Below are 13,044 nucleotides of genomic sequence, written 5' to 3'. Positions count from 1 at the left end.
GAATCAGGTTGTAATCAGGAAATGCCCCTGAGGAAATAGATCATATAGATTAAAAAACAAGCAACAGTTAAAACTAGGAGTATGTTAAGTACAGGTCTGGATAGGTGAAAATACCACTAAAGATGGTGTAACAACATTTTTCGTAGTGAATAAATTCCTCCCTGGACTCAGAAGAGTTTTGAGTCACCAAGAAGAATGTTCTGTCTTGTTTCCAGTGTAGTCTAAAACTTGTTCCAGTTAAGTGTATTTTTTTGGTAGTCTTTCTATTGCTTCCTGTCAGGCTTATTTCTGTCAGCCAAAAAACTCACACTTACTTTTGCTGGTCCCAGTTAGGCTTCCCTTTCCAATGTCCCTGGAGGGTGAGAGCAAGGAGGGTGTGTGGGGCCAGCCTTTCTCTTATGGAGCTGGTTGCAGATAAAGCCCCAAACTTGACATTAATAGGATCTCTGCATGTCTTGACCAAGTGTAAACATGGAGGAATTTTTATTAGGTCATTTGACGGCTCTTTTTCTCTCTCTGTGAAATACAGTTTGCTTGTGCTTTCCTCATATACAATGAACTTCTAATTTGCTTCTTCCCTCACAGGTTGTTTATTTTGGTGACAGTATGCACTCAGATATTTTCCCAGCTCGCCACTATAGCAACTGGGAAACTGTCTTCATCTTAGAGGAGCTTCTAGGGGACAAAGGTATAGTGCCTGCAAAGGCTGAATCTGAGCCCTTGGAGAAGAAAGGAAAATATGAGGTAAGGGTTCCTGCAGATATTTCCTGGAACAAAATAAAGTAAATTACAAAAAAGCCTCATGTCACCTGCACTAGGAATGAGCCTGCTTGTCTTACCAGGGTGCTGGCAGCATCAGCATCCCCCACAGATGTGTCCTCCTTGTCTTAGCAGGAGGATGCTGTTCTGTCCCAGCTCAGCAATGTATGGGTGACACAACACCTCTACCTGGAGCTAAACCATGGATCTCAGAAAGGGAGCTTGTGTGCTCTTCCTTAGCAAGAACCTTTTTAGTAACAAGATCCCTCCATCCCACAAGGAAAAATTTCAAGCCCAGTTATCACAAGTCCAGTGCCTGAACTCTGCTGAGTTCATGGCGTTTCCCTGTGTGTTGTGGCCAACTGTAAACACAGAGGAATTTTTATTACATTGTTTTGAAGGTTGCTTTCTCTCTATGTGAAATATGGTTTGCTTGTGCTTTCCTTGTATACAAATTACTTTTATTTTGCTGCTTCCCTCACAGGTTGTTATTTTGGTGACAGCTGTGCTCAGATAAGAGGGGCGGCTTCAAAATCTGGCCCAGTGCAAACTTGCTGATAGTTACCTCAGATAAATAATATGATTTTCAGGTTGATCACTGTTGGGAAGCAGGGTCGTAGCACTGCTGTCACCCTTTAGTTCTCCCACAGAAGGTTGGAGGTTACTACGGTTTATCCTTTCCTCTGCTGCCAAAGAGCAAAGTAGATAGAAAACAGCACTGAGATGGTTGATGAGGCAGCACTGTACCTCCAGCATGTCCCATGTAGGTAGGAACTACAGCAAGGCTTCACTCTCCATTTGGCATGTCTCTTCATTTAATATGCTACTAAATAAATAGGTCATTTTCTTCTAATTGCAGAAAAATACAGATGCTTTTCACACTTTTCTTTGTAACACACTAAACTTTATTTTTCTTTTAAAATAATTACTCTTTGTGATTAAAAGTTAACTTAACAATAGGAAAGATATGGGAGGTGCGTTTATACTTGATATGTTTTTAATCCAAGTGTTATAAAAGCTCCTGGTTTTAATGTAGAAAAGGGTCTCTTCAATGGGACTAAAACAATATACATGTGATATCTTTATTTTTTTAATAGACATATCTCATATTTTTCCCCACTACCCTGATTTCTAAACTATAGTCAGACAAAGACATTCCAGTCACTGAAATAAGGAAATGTAGTCATTAATGTTTAGGCTTTTTCCTGGATTGTAAATAAACAAAAATGAAGTAAAAAAAATTCAATATCCTATCAAGAGAATGTATTTCTCAGTAGGAAGGGGAGGTGGGGGAGAAAGAGCTAGTAACACATACAGGTTAATACAATTTGATTTAAGTAATTAATGCTTTGAAATAACTCAAATTCTCCATAAATTTGTTCATTCTCTGAGTGGAGATTCTGCTGCATTGCTGCATAAAACTTAAAGTTTGGGGGATTTGTTCAACATGGTTTCTTGAGCATGTTCAATATATGCTTTTGAAGCACACATTTTTAAACAGAGAGACAGAAAGTGGTTCTTTTCCTGGAAGTACAAAGAGTAATGGATTGGTTTGTTTCTGAACCCATGATGATGATTTGGATTTCCCTTGTTGCGACACCTCTGCTCACAAGATCCATCTTCTCTATCGCAGCAGTTGTCAAGCAGCAAATTGAGACTTTTAGACAGGTGCTTGACGTTTCACTGACACTGTAGCACTCTTGACAAGAGCTTGCAGTATCTCAGGGAGACACCACCCCTACCACACACAACCCCTGTTCCGTTTACATCCGCTACCAGTGACAGCGAGCAATCAAGGGAGAAATGAATTGCGTTGATTAAAGGAACCTGAACCAGGGGGGCCGTGGCAGGTCAGTGGTGTTATTTCATTACCAGGCTGCTCACTGGAGTCTGAACAACAGGTCACATCCATATCTCTGCAGTTGACTGGGCACCGCTAACTTAACAGGACCCCTGTTTGTAAAGGGACTCCCTTTACAAACCTATGAGAGTTTTATTTTCATTCCCCCCAGCAACTCCTCCCATTAACCCTTTGGTTAAGAAGGGAGAAAAGCCAATTCAAAGGATTGCACAAAGTCAGGTGTTTCTGGAAAATTAGTCACAAACAGATTAGATTTCATTTCATTAATCAGCCATAGCATTGATTGGCAATAAAATACAGTAGTACTGTAGATATTCCATTCCATGTGCTGCGTGCAGAGAGGGTCTGAAAATTTAATACATGATGCAACTCTCAATGCTATCACTCTTTACAAAATACTATTAAAGTAAGGAAGTATTATTTTAATTGGCAATTGCATTTTTCAGAAAGAAATGACAAAAATCTGGTTTTAGTTGTTTGACTGGTATTTCATCACTGACAGTGAGAGGGGAAGAAAACAACCTCATCACACACCAAGTGGGAGACTTGTGATTTCCATTTTCATTTGCAGTTTTTGTCTTTTCCCCTCAATTAAATGCATGATATAAGCCAGATACACATAACTGTGAAATTATGGTAACAACTGCAGTTCTTTTAAGTGTATGAGTCATAACCAAATAAGTAAGAGAATAGCAAACTAAAAACTATTTAGGCAGTTACTTGGCTCCTAAGTAAATTGCAGCATGCAGGGTGAATAAAAATACAAGGCATTGTGTTGAAACAAGATTTGCCTCCCTCCTAGAATTGGGGGTTTGTTTGTTTGGCTGGGGGCTTTGGGTTTACATTCTGTTCTTTAAATGTGTGATCAGTTCCATCAATGAAAACTCAAAAGGAAAGCTGGAATTTGTCCCAGGATTTCGAGGGAAATTATTACAGAGGAGCTGTCAGTGTGTAAATGAATGGCTTATGTGAATGAATGGAGCAGAAATCAAAGAATTAATTGGTGGATATACATGATAATTTTGTAGTTAGAAGGGAAAACTTAATTTTTACAATATTGCCTGGTAATTGGTTTGTTGTGGAAGTCAGGTCTGTAATCCCTGTATTTCCATTAACTCCCTTGGCTGTGACCATAGACAAGGCTATTTCCTTTATGCCTTTTGGCTCTGTTTGTCTCTTTATTCCTGTTTATCTTTGGCACAAATCTAACAGTACTTCCTGGAACAACCTGAGGTGTTGTCGTGAAGCCTGGTGAGTTAAAGCCATATTCCTAGGGCAACACGCTGAAGTGCAGCGCATTTTATTTTAAATTTGCTTATAGTGATCCCTGTTGTAGTTTAGGTACAACATTCGTGTGTGAAATGTTTCGTGTTTGCATGATGTGTAGGAGGGCAGGTTCTGTGCAACAGAATACAGACCAGTGGCTGGTTTGTCCATTTGTGTGATTCAGGGACATCCAGTTGTTGTGGTCAGCACAGCTGTGCTGACAGAAACATCTCAAATACTATTACACCAGAAAAAACTGTATTTTGAGCATTGATTTTTTTTCTGGCATCAAGAGTCAGTGGTGTGTTATTACCTCAGGACAAAGCATACAATCATCAGTACCATCACTCATACTGGATGCAGTAAAGTATTCCTCATGCTCTGTGCTTGCTATGGCATAGGTGGCAAATCTGCATCTAAATATACCCCTTAAAATTACTATTGGTGTGATCTTCCACTCCCGTCTCCTTTATAGCTTTCTTTCTTTCATCCCTTTACCAAATGTAGAAAACCTTCAGAGCTTGGCTCCCTGCTAATTAGTACTTTAGAAAGGTCATTTGTAAGCTAACTAATCAGTGTTACCCAAGTATCCTACTAACAGATTCTGTCTATTCTGTTAACAGGCCCTATTTGTCTAGAGTTAGCAAAGCAAAGATGGTAGCAAGTACTCCAGGTGTTTTGACTTTGTGGAAGGCCCTGGAACCTGGGAATTTCTGGTACCATCCCTATTTCCCTGAAGTGTAGATGTTTTCTTCAAGGCTTTGTACCCTCAGCTGGCACAATCAACATCTGACCTGCTGCTGTCTGACCAATATGCCTGAGAGCAAATCCATAGGCCTGGGGGATTTGCATGAGAAAGAGGGATTGCCCAGCACTTTCCAGGATCTGCTGTCCTGCTGTGAGAGCAAATTCTGTGTCTGGGGACTGCAGGAGTGGCTGATGCATCTTGCAGAGCTCATCAGCCCTGCTGTTGGGCATGTGCCTCCAGGCATGTGAGCAGCCACAGTGAGAGGAGCCTTTTGCCTCATTTCACAGATGTACAGATTCGTGGTGTGTGGTCTGTCCTTCATTGCAGGCTATGATGTGTGCTGCCGGTGAGATAAGGACATCTTCAGGGCATCAGTTAGGGATGGAAGGGGGAGCAATGTCAGATGTTCCTAGGGTTGTGGTCAAAGTTTTGAGTGCTCTTTCCAAATTTTAAATCAAGATTTAGCCTACCAGACCAGCCCTGTCATGTGTAGATAAGCCAGCAGCAAAATGATGGGAGCTCTACACTAGATGATGACAAGTCTCATATCTAACTGGGTTTGATTTCACCAAGGGCTTGGGTTGTAAATCCAAAATTTAACTCCCTCCTCCTTAATAAGGAAGAAAATCCCACTCTAGAATCAAACTTGTGTAAAAATCAGTTCATTTACTCAAGTTACATTTTTAATTGTCTACTGAACTAAACAATTCAGAAAGCAGAGCTCTCACATCTTTTCTCTTGTCAATAACAGGACCCTGTCTTTTGTACGAATGCTTATGTGGGCCAGTACTGGAGTTGTTGTTTTGATTAATCACCTGAACAGCTGTAACAGCCTTAAGAGTTTTCTGCATGTGTCATCCAGCTGGCAAACAGATTTTAATTCATCAGAGCATCTAAACTTGATTATAACTGATGTAAAGTCCTGGGTTTGGCATGGAAAGATAAGATTTAGTGGGAAAAAAAAAAAAAACGAACATGCTGTCCCTTTGTGCAAGGCATTAAAAAAAAAAAACAAACAAAAAAGCCCAGGACTTCAGTTAAACGCTTATTTTGAAACAAAAGATAGGAGTTTTTTTTTCCAATTTATTTACATAAGAAGACAGAAATTAATATCTACATTTGTTGAAATCAGTACTTCCCCCCATTTAAACTCAGAGGATAAACTGGAGCACAGACTGATGGAAGTGTGGCTCTGTGTTTACTGGTGTGGTCTGTTTGGCTGCCTCAACCCCTTCCTTGTGATCAAAAGATACAGGCCTCTGTCATAAACACAAATGATTCCAGCAGATTCTCAAAACTGTTAAGAGAGAGGTTAAGTGGAAAATTAAGTACAAAAGTTCACAAACCTGGAGGTACAAACTGCGGTATCTGTTCTGCGCTCTGCAGGTCTGAGTGTTACTTTGCACACAAATTACTTTAACAGATTTTCTATAGTGTAGTTTTGTTTCCCACTTTTTCATCTTTCTGTAGATGTGTCCTGGCATTTTTTTCTGATTGCTCATGTCAGTATATAGCAGGTTTCAAGATGCACTTGTAAAAGTCAGTTTTCCCAATGCTGCTTTAATGGTTTCTTTAAAACAGATATTGTTTGAAAATATACATAAAAAATAAATAGTATTCCACAATTTTCTAGGCAACTGACTGTCTCTCCATGGATTCTGTGTCTCTGTTTTCACTCATACCTCAGCTCAGAAACAGATAACACAGTGGCATGATGCATTCTTTGCAGTTACTCCACCCAGCTTGAGGAAGCTCCTTTTCCCCCAGGAGGAGATCCCAGCTGTAACACAGCCTCTCCAGTAGAGAAGGACAGCAAGCAATTCACACTATCATAAACAGAAAAACAGGGAAAATAGAAGGGGTTTTCTTAAAAGGTTTAAAAACTATTTACAGTTAACTTTTTATGTCCTAGGGAATCCATAAATTGTATAACAAGAACTTGGGGACTTATGGGAAGAAGATTGTTATTGTATTGTTATTGTCGTTATATTTTAAAGGTGCATTGCTCCTGAGATACAATATAGGCTCCCCAGACAATCAGAAAACCACACTAGACTTCCCTAAACTAATGCTTGTGGATAAATAAAGATTTTTTTTAAGCTTATGTATTTATTTATTTTTCTTCCAGGTAGATCAGCTCAAAGTTCCTTACTTTGCATCTAAACAGTGGGGCTCTTTCTTCAAGGACAGATTGCCAGGCCTGGAAAATGCAGAGGAGACCTTAGTTCACACGTGGTCCTGTAAATGTATTAGCACTTACAGCACTATTGCAATCCCTAGTCTGGAAGCAATAGCAGGTAAGGAAGATATTTGGGGCTTTTTTCTAATGAGCATGCAGTATTCATAGTAAGTTTATAGGGCTGTAGATCTGGTTTTGAGATTGCATGTATCTAAAACACATTCAAAATACTCTGTTCATATGGTGCAACACTTAGCACTAGTGGCCCTTGATTACTTTGATGTTTGTGTTTTTAATTGTTGCCTGATACACCAGGGGTTTTGTTTGTGTCTGCAAATAGGAGGTGTTTAGTTGATTCACTGTTAGAGATAGGGTGCAACAGTTACCAGATGTAGATTAGTTCCTGAATTTGGTCCCCACTTCCCCACTGTGATTTGCTGTTTCTACTTTCAGTGGTGAGATACATTCGAAACAAAGAACATGCAAAGTTACTTGGGAGTGTTATACTTACAAAAATGTTTCTCACAGATCTGACTTGTTACACTTCCCCTATCAATTTACTGTAACTTTGCAGCTACTGTACGTGCCTGGGATTACAAAGTGGTGATGAGGACCCCCATGTGCTCCATCTGTCGTTTTGCGTTACTGAACTTTGTCCATACCCATACCTAAAGGAAGAAACTAATTGATAAATGAATGAGGAACACAGCAAGCATTTACTTTACTAACCCCTCCATTCAGCATCTGTTGCCTGATTCATGCATAAGACCAAGGAATAAAAAGTTTGTTGGAAAAGAGCATTTCAGGCTTGCCCAGCAGTGACTTCTACAGCAGGACATGTGATAGACTTTTTCTTTGCAACCATATTTTATATGTGTACTTACATTGTATGGATATCTCAAAATAATCATAGACTGCCACAATTTATTTATGCCGCTCATATTTCCCATTTTGCAATCTATTTCAGCCCGAAGACACAAAGCCCAAACATACCAAGGGAAAATGCCAACAGAGAGATAATTTCTGTAAAGCTCCCATCTAATACCCTTTCCAGGGTCATGCTGTGGCTTGCTGTGGAAGTGTTGACCAAGAGAAAATGGTCAGCCACAGTCTGAAACTCGCCTCCCAGCCAGCTCCCTGCCAATCACAGCTCAGTTTAAAGGACAAGCAAGGCCTCTCAACCTCAAATATATGACAAGGTTTCCAGCTACAGATGAAAGGGTGTGAGCCCATAAGGCATATCTGGGCAGTTAGGGATAGGATAGCTGCCTGCCATCAGCCACGGAGCTCCTGCAAAGCCTGTTTCCCCATGAGGAGGGACACCGTGTGCTGTCCCTCACTGCACTGAACCACTGCTGGGGTAGGGGGTCGTGTCTGTAAAAGTCAAACCCCAGTGCTAAAGGACAGGGGAGAAATAATGTTTTAAACTTGCAGCTGTGCACTGGACAGCAGACTCGAAGATATGAGAACATCTCTGCTTTGTTACAGAGAGAGGTGTTTCTTGTTTGTTTGTGTGGAAGAGCAGATGTTCATTATTACGGATGTTAAGGAATTCCTGACTCCTCTTGAATACCTTGTCTGACTCCTGTCACAGCAAGCTGTGAGAATCCTTGCTCTGCCAAGCCCTGAACTTTTTGGCTGCAGCTGTAAGTCGTAACTTAGCTACAGCTATTTGGGAATAACTAGCTAGAAGAGATTGAAATGGGTTGTGCGAGTTTGATGCTCTCCAGCTTTTCCTTTCCCATTCATCTGCTTCAGTTACCAGCAGAGGACTTTCCACTGCCAAGCTGCAAAAACTCAGGCCTTTCCTCAAGATCCCCTGAGCCCAAGCGTGCAGCCAGGCTGCCACCTTGCTGACCACAGGAGCCCAGCTCTCAGGCAGCAATGGGCTGACTGTGTGAGCTCAGCTCAGGCTGGCTCAACCTTGGCAGCACCTCGCTCAGCCTGACCCAGCCACCTCACTGGAGGTGACAAGCTGCCACCTCACTTGTGGTGCACTGCAGCCTCCTGTGAGCTGGAGGTTCACAAGGGCTTCTCTATCAACAATGTCTGACCTGGCTTTTGTACACCTATGTGAGCAGTAGTAAGTGCCACGTACAAGTCGGGATGCCAACGGCTTGTAGTCTGCAAAAATACTTGGTGAAATGTGGCAGATGGCTGCAGTGCTGGCTTTAAGATTGATTCTTGTTGTTTGGCTGCAGTGAGTGTCTGTGCATGAAGAACAGCTTGGTTTACTTCTCATGACACATTGAAAAAGATTATTCCAAAGACTATTCAGCATTACTTAATACTAGTAACTCGCTTACTCAATACCAGTTCAAAGATGCATTAGAAGTTCTGAACTTTAATCTCACCTCTGGCAAGGAGGGTGTTGCTGGAATTGCACACTGTTCATCATCTAAACTCTCTTCAGATTCCCTGAAAAGAAACTGGCATTTTCTTTGTGCATGAAAGAGTATATTTCATTTATTGTTAAAATTTCTCAAAGGAGACCTTCTACAATACCTTCTGTGCACTTCCATCAGTTTGGATTGGAAATCAGATACATGTTATATTGATAGTACATGGTTAATAAAATAGTAGAAGCCAATGTCCATGCTTCTGTTCTACATGCCTCACTCACAAATCCATCTGTTTCTCCACTTTTCTGCCATTGAGTCTCTCCTCATTTACAGCTCCCTTACAGATTTTTAAAGCACAATGATATCATAAGACAGATTTTCCAAACTGGGGTCCATTACTGTGGGAATGTTGCTTTAGAGCTCTCACATGGAAATTGAAGGTGTAGGGGTCTCTCTGAAAAATTACATTCTGCATAAACCACAGTTTCCAGGACATCCTTCTCCACTTCAGAAGGTTAGGTACGAGCCAAGTAGAGGAGGATTACTCTTCTCTTTCCTACCTGAATAATCTGAATTTTTACTTTCAAGGACAGCGACCACTACTCTGTGACCACATGATCACATTTCCAGATCCCCATGCTAATAATTGTATTTCCTGCATCCTACATATTCCAACAGCAATTTCAAAAATACCATTTCAGATGGGTCTTTTGATTAACAGTTCTTTGATCCAAAAATATGATACGCATATTTCAACTCAATGCTTTGCCTTTCAATCTCACTATATTTGGTATTTTTATAAAAGCCACACTTCAAAAAATTCCATGAGGAGTTTTAGAGCTATGGAGGAGATTTTTGTAAAGTTTTTTTTTTCTTCATTGTAAAGAAAAGGTTAAGAAAGTGGGCTCTAAATTGGAATAAGGAGAACATAACTTCTTTTCTAATTTCATAATTCTTAACCTAATGTTGTAAATTTGTCTCATAACCTCTGAATGGTGAAGTTTGTCATAGGATTAAAAACTACTGCAAGCAAGAAAAGGAAATTGAGTGATGTTGCAACTCAAGAGAATTTCATTTCAGAGAGGAATTAGTGCAAATGTAAATGTTTTATGGAGACAGAGTTCATTTCACACTTTGGAGATTTGATAACCAAGCTTGTGTCATGCATGAGGATAATGCATTTTTTTAGATCTTGCATGCAATATGAAATATCAGGGTTTGCCCATATGGCTGCATAAGTTTTTCCTTCATGCTTTGTTGTTATTTCAGTTAGCTAGAGCCAGAGAAAAAATCTCCATTATAATTAACCAAAGCTGTCTCTTTAAAGATGCCTACAGATCCCTGCCACTTTCTGTGGGAGTCTGGGTCTTCAGCCTGCTTGCTGTATAAATATAATGATAAAATTGCCAGTGAACCATGACAAAGAAGTTCATGTTTCTGCTTAGAGCTGCAAATTATCTGCACAATGGAAAGCTCAAGGCAGCCGTGGCTGGGGCTCCAGAACTGGCAATGTGCAGGTCACAGATACACGGGTCTGCCAGCAGAGATCAACTACAAATTGCAAACTTCACACACCATCTTCCACATGTATTTTAAAGGTGAATGCCCTGGAGAAATCAACTGTTATCATGGAAGACATGAATTTCACTAATCTTGTGATATACTAATCACTAATCAGCCATATAGTGATTTCTGTATCCTGAACAGCAACATTTGCAATTGTTGCTGAAGTGAAAAAAAAAAATCCCTCATGTTTTTGCACCTTAGTTCTGTTTTTTGTTGACATTACATCACCTAAAGTAAAATCCAACTCATTTTAGAATTAAATTACAGCAGTCTTTGCCATAAGTAGACTGATAACTGTGCTCTTATTCAAATGATACAACAATGTATCATTCCCTTAAACACATAGAACTGTCTATATTATGCATTGCTAGTTAGCAGTAACCTTTCATATTTAATGCCTTATCTTTCAACTGTGCTTTTGCTTGCCAACTTCAGTGTAAGACTGTATCTATACAATAGCATCTAAACACTGAGTTTATCAAAATGCTTTGAGGATTTAAACAGCTTTGGGAATTTGCTGTTACAAATAATAATTGCTGCTACAAGGCCTAAGAGGTAATTTTAATAATTAAAGTTTTTATGCAAAAAAAGTACTCTTACACTAGGTGGAAAATTGGTGTAAATACACAGCAGTAACATTTCCAAGGTTTTATGGCCCTGAGGTTTCATACAAGGAAAAAAAAACCAGATAATAAAGATAAATGGAGAGAAGATATATGTTCTGAGTGTATAAACAGCATCTTGATCTATGTGTCAGTTGAAAAGCATCAGATAGTGTAAATCTGATTAATCTGTTCCAGGAAACTAGTTTCAATGTTCTCCTTTTAGAATTAAAAAGAATAAAAACATGCCCAACACAACCAACAAATATAAGGCATCTATTTTTTCAGTTGAAAAATACAGCTGAAACCAACAATAAACAGCATTTTAACCATAAAAAATTATTGTTCAATAAATCAGGATTAGTTTATGAAAAGTCTTCAGGACTTAGTTACTTCCCAGATGGTCTGAGACCTCATCTTTACCACAGGATTTGACCACTTGATAGTGATTTTCAGTGTAGAAAGGACAGTATTCAGTGTACTACAGTTTGGTCAGGCATTCCTTCTTCCTCCAGAAAGGTGATTTGACTTGTGCCCCTGAAGACCGTGTCAAATCATGCAGAACCCAAAAGATTACTTCCTAGCCAATAGCTGACAGAAATGTTCCTGCCATCGTTATTCTGCTCTATGAGATGTCAAAGTACAGCCACCTTGAAAAGATTAAAGGGAGAACTCATGAGCAACTCATTAAGAAAGGGGGAACCACTCAGTCATTTCTCTTTAAGGTTATCCTTCAACTCAGGCAGCATAATTTCATTTGCAGGCTGTAACTAAAGCTATAATTGGGTTTTGACCGGATCACAGGCTTATGGGGTGGGTTTAGACTGACACTTTATAAACCCTGGTTGTAATACAAAGTGTTGGTAATAAATTTGTGAGTGTGAAAACTAGTGGAAATAGGAAAATCACCAAGTATTGAAAATACTTGTCTGACCAGATTGGAATTGTACATAACCAGCAAGCTCACATGTAAAAAAAACATTGCTGGAAGCACATTTATGTACTCTAGACTGGTGACTAACCTATTCCCTCTAGATTAAGATGGTCACACATGCACCAAAAACTATGTAGGCCTTGCCTTCGTGTGTGTCTGTGTGTGGATTTGTATTTTAAGGTAAACAATGTTTGTCACACCTCCAGCAAAAAAATCAGGGAAAGGAAAGAAAACATTTGTTCTACAAGAGAGGGGAACATGATGAGATTAACCCATCTCATGAGTTTGGAGAGGAAGATTGATCTTGGTGAGTTTATCTCAAAATAAAAGTAAAGGGGTGTATCATCTCCACATTTGTCTTAATGTAGCTCCTTCGCAGTCTCAAAATGCAGCTCTTTTTTGTTTTTTTTTTAATCAACCAGAAATTCCTGTCAGCTCAAACAATTGCTTGTTTCCAGGCTAACTTCTTGAACCTACCTCAGAAGCCCTTCCTCCCACTCTAAGATCCAGAATGAGTAATTCACACACAAGAAATTAATTAACAGATCCCTGAAAGACTAACACATCCTGGTAGGATCTTGGCATTCTCTCAAGATTTTTTTTTTTGTTAAAGTCTTCACCTAGATATTTAAAATATTATAGTCCAATATTTTCTTCTGATCATTTCCAGATCAAGCAAAGAACCACACGTGGCTATTTTCTTACAAGACTTTCAAAAACCACTGCTTAAACTAAAACAAAAATGAGAAACATTTCCCTCACATAGAAATAATGAGTTTTCTCATGA

General features: G+C 39.5%; 1 protein-coding gene across 1 annotated transcript in view; it reads left to right on the top strand.

Annotated features, from left to right (window-relative positions):
* NT5DC1 (5'-nucleotidase domain containing 1) overlaps positions 1–13,044 on the top strand; it is a 126,255-nt gene that overhangs the window by 108,168 nt on the left and 5,043 nt on the right. The window contains exons 10-11 of the mRNA XM_030944955.1: positions 586–744; positions 6,763–6,931. Coding sequence (XP_030800815.1) covers positions 586–744; positions 6,763–6,931 — 328 coding nt within the window. The remainder of the gene's footprint in view (positions 1–585; positions 745–6,762; positions 6,932–13,044) is intronic.

The sequence above is a fragment of the Camarhynchus parvulus genome, chromosome 3 (assembly GCF_901933205.1).
Source record: "Camarhynchus parvulus chromosome 3, STF_HiC, whole genome shotgun sequence".
Taxonomy (NCBI): domain Eukaryota; kingdom Metazoa; phylum Chordata; class Aves; order Passeriformes; family Thraupidae; genus Camarhynchus; species Camarhynchus parvulus.
Note: the sequence above shows the minus strand (reverse complement) of the source record. Positions and strands in the feature narration are given on the sequence as shown.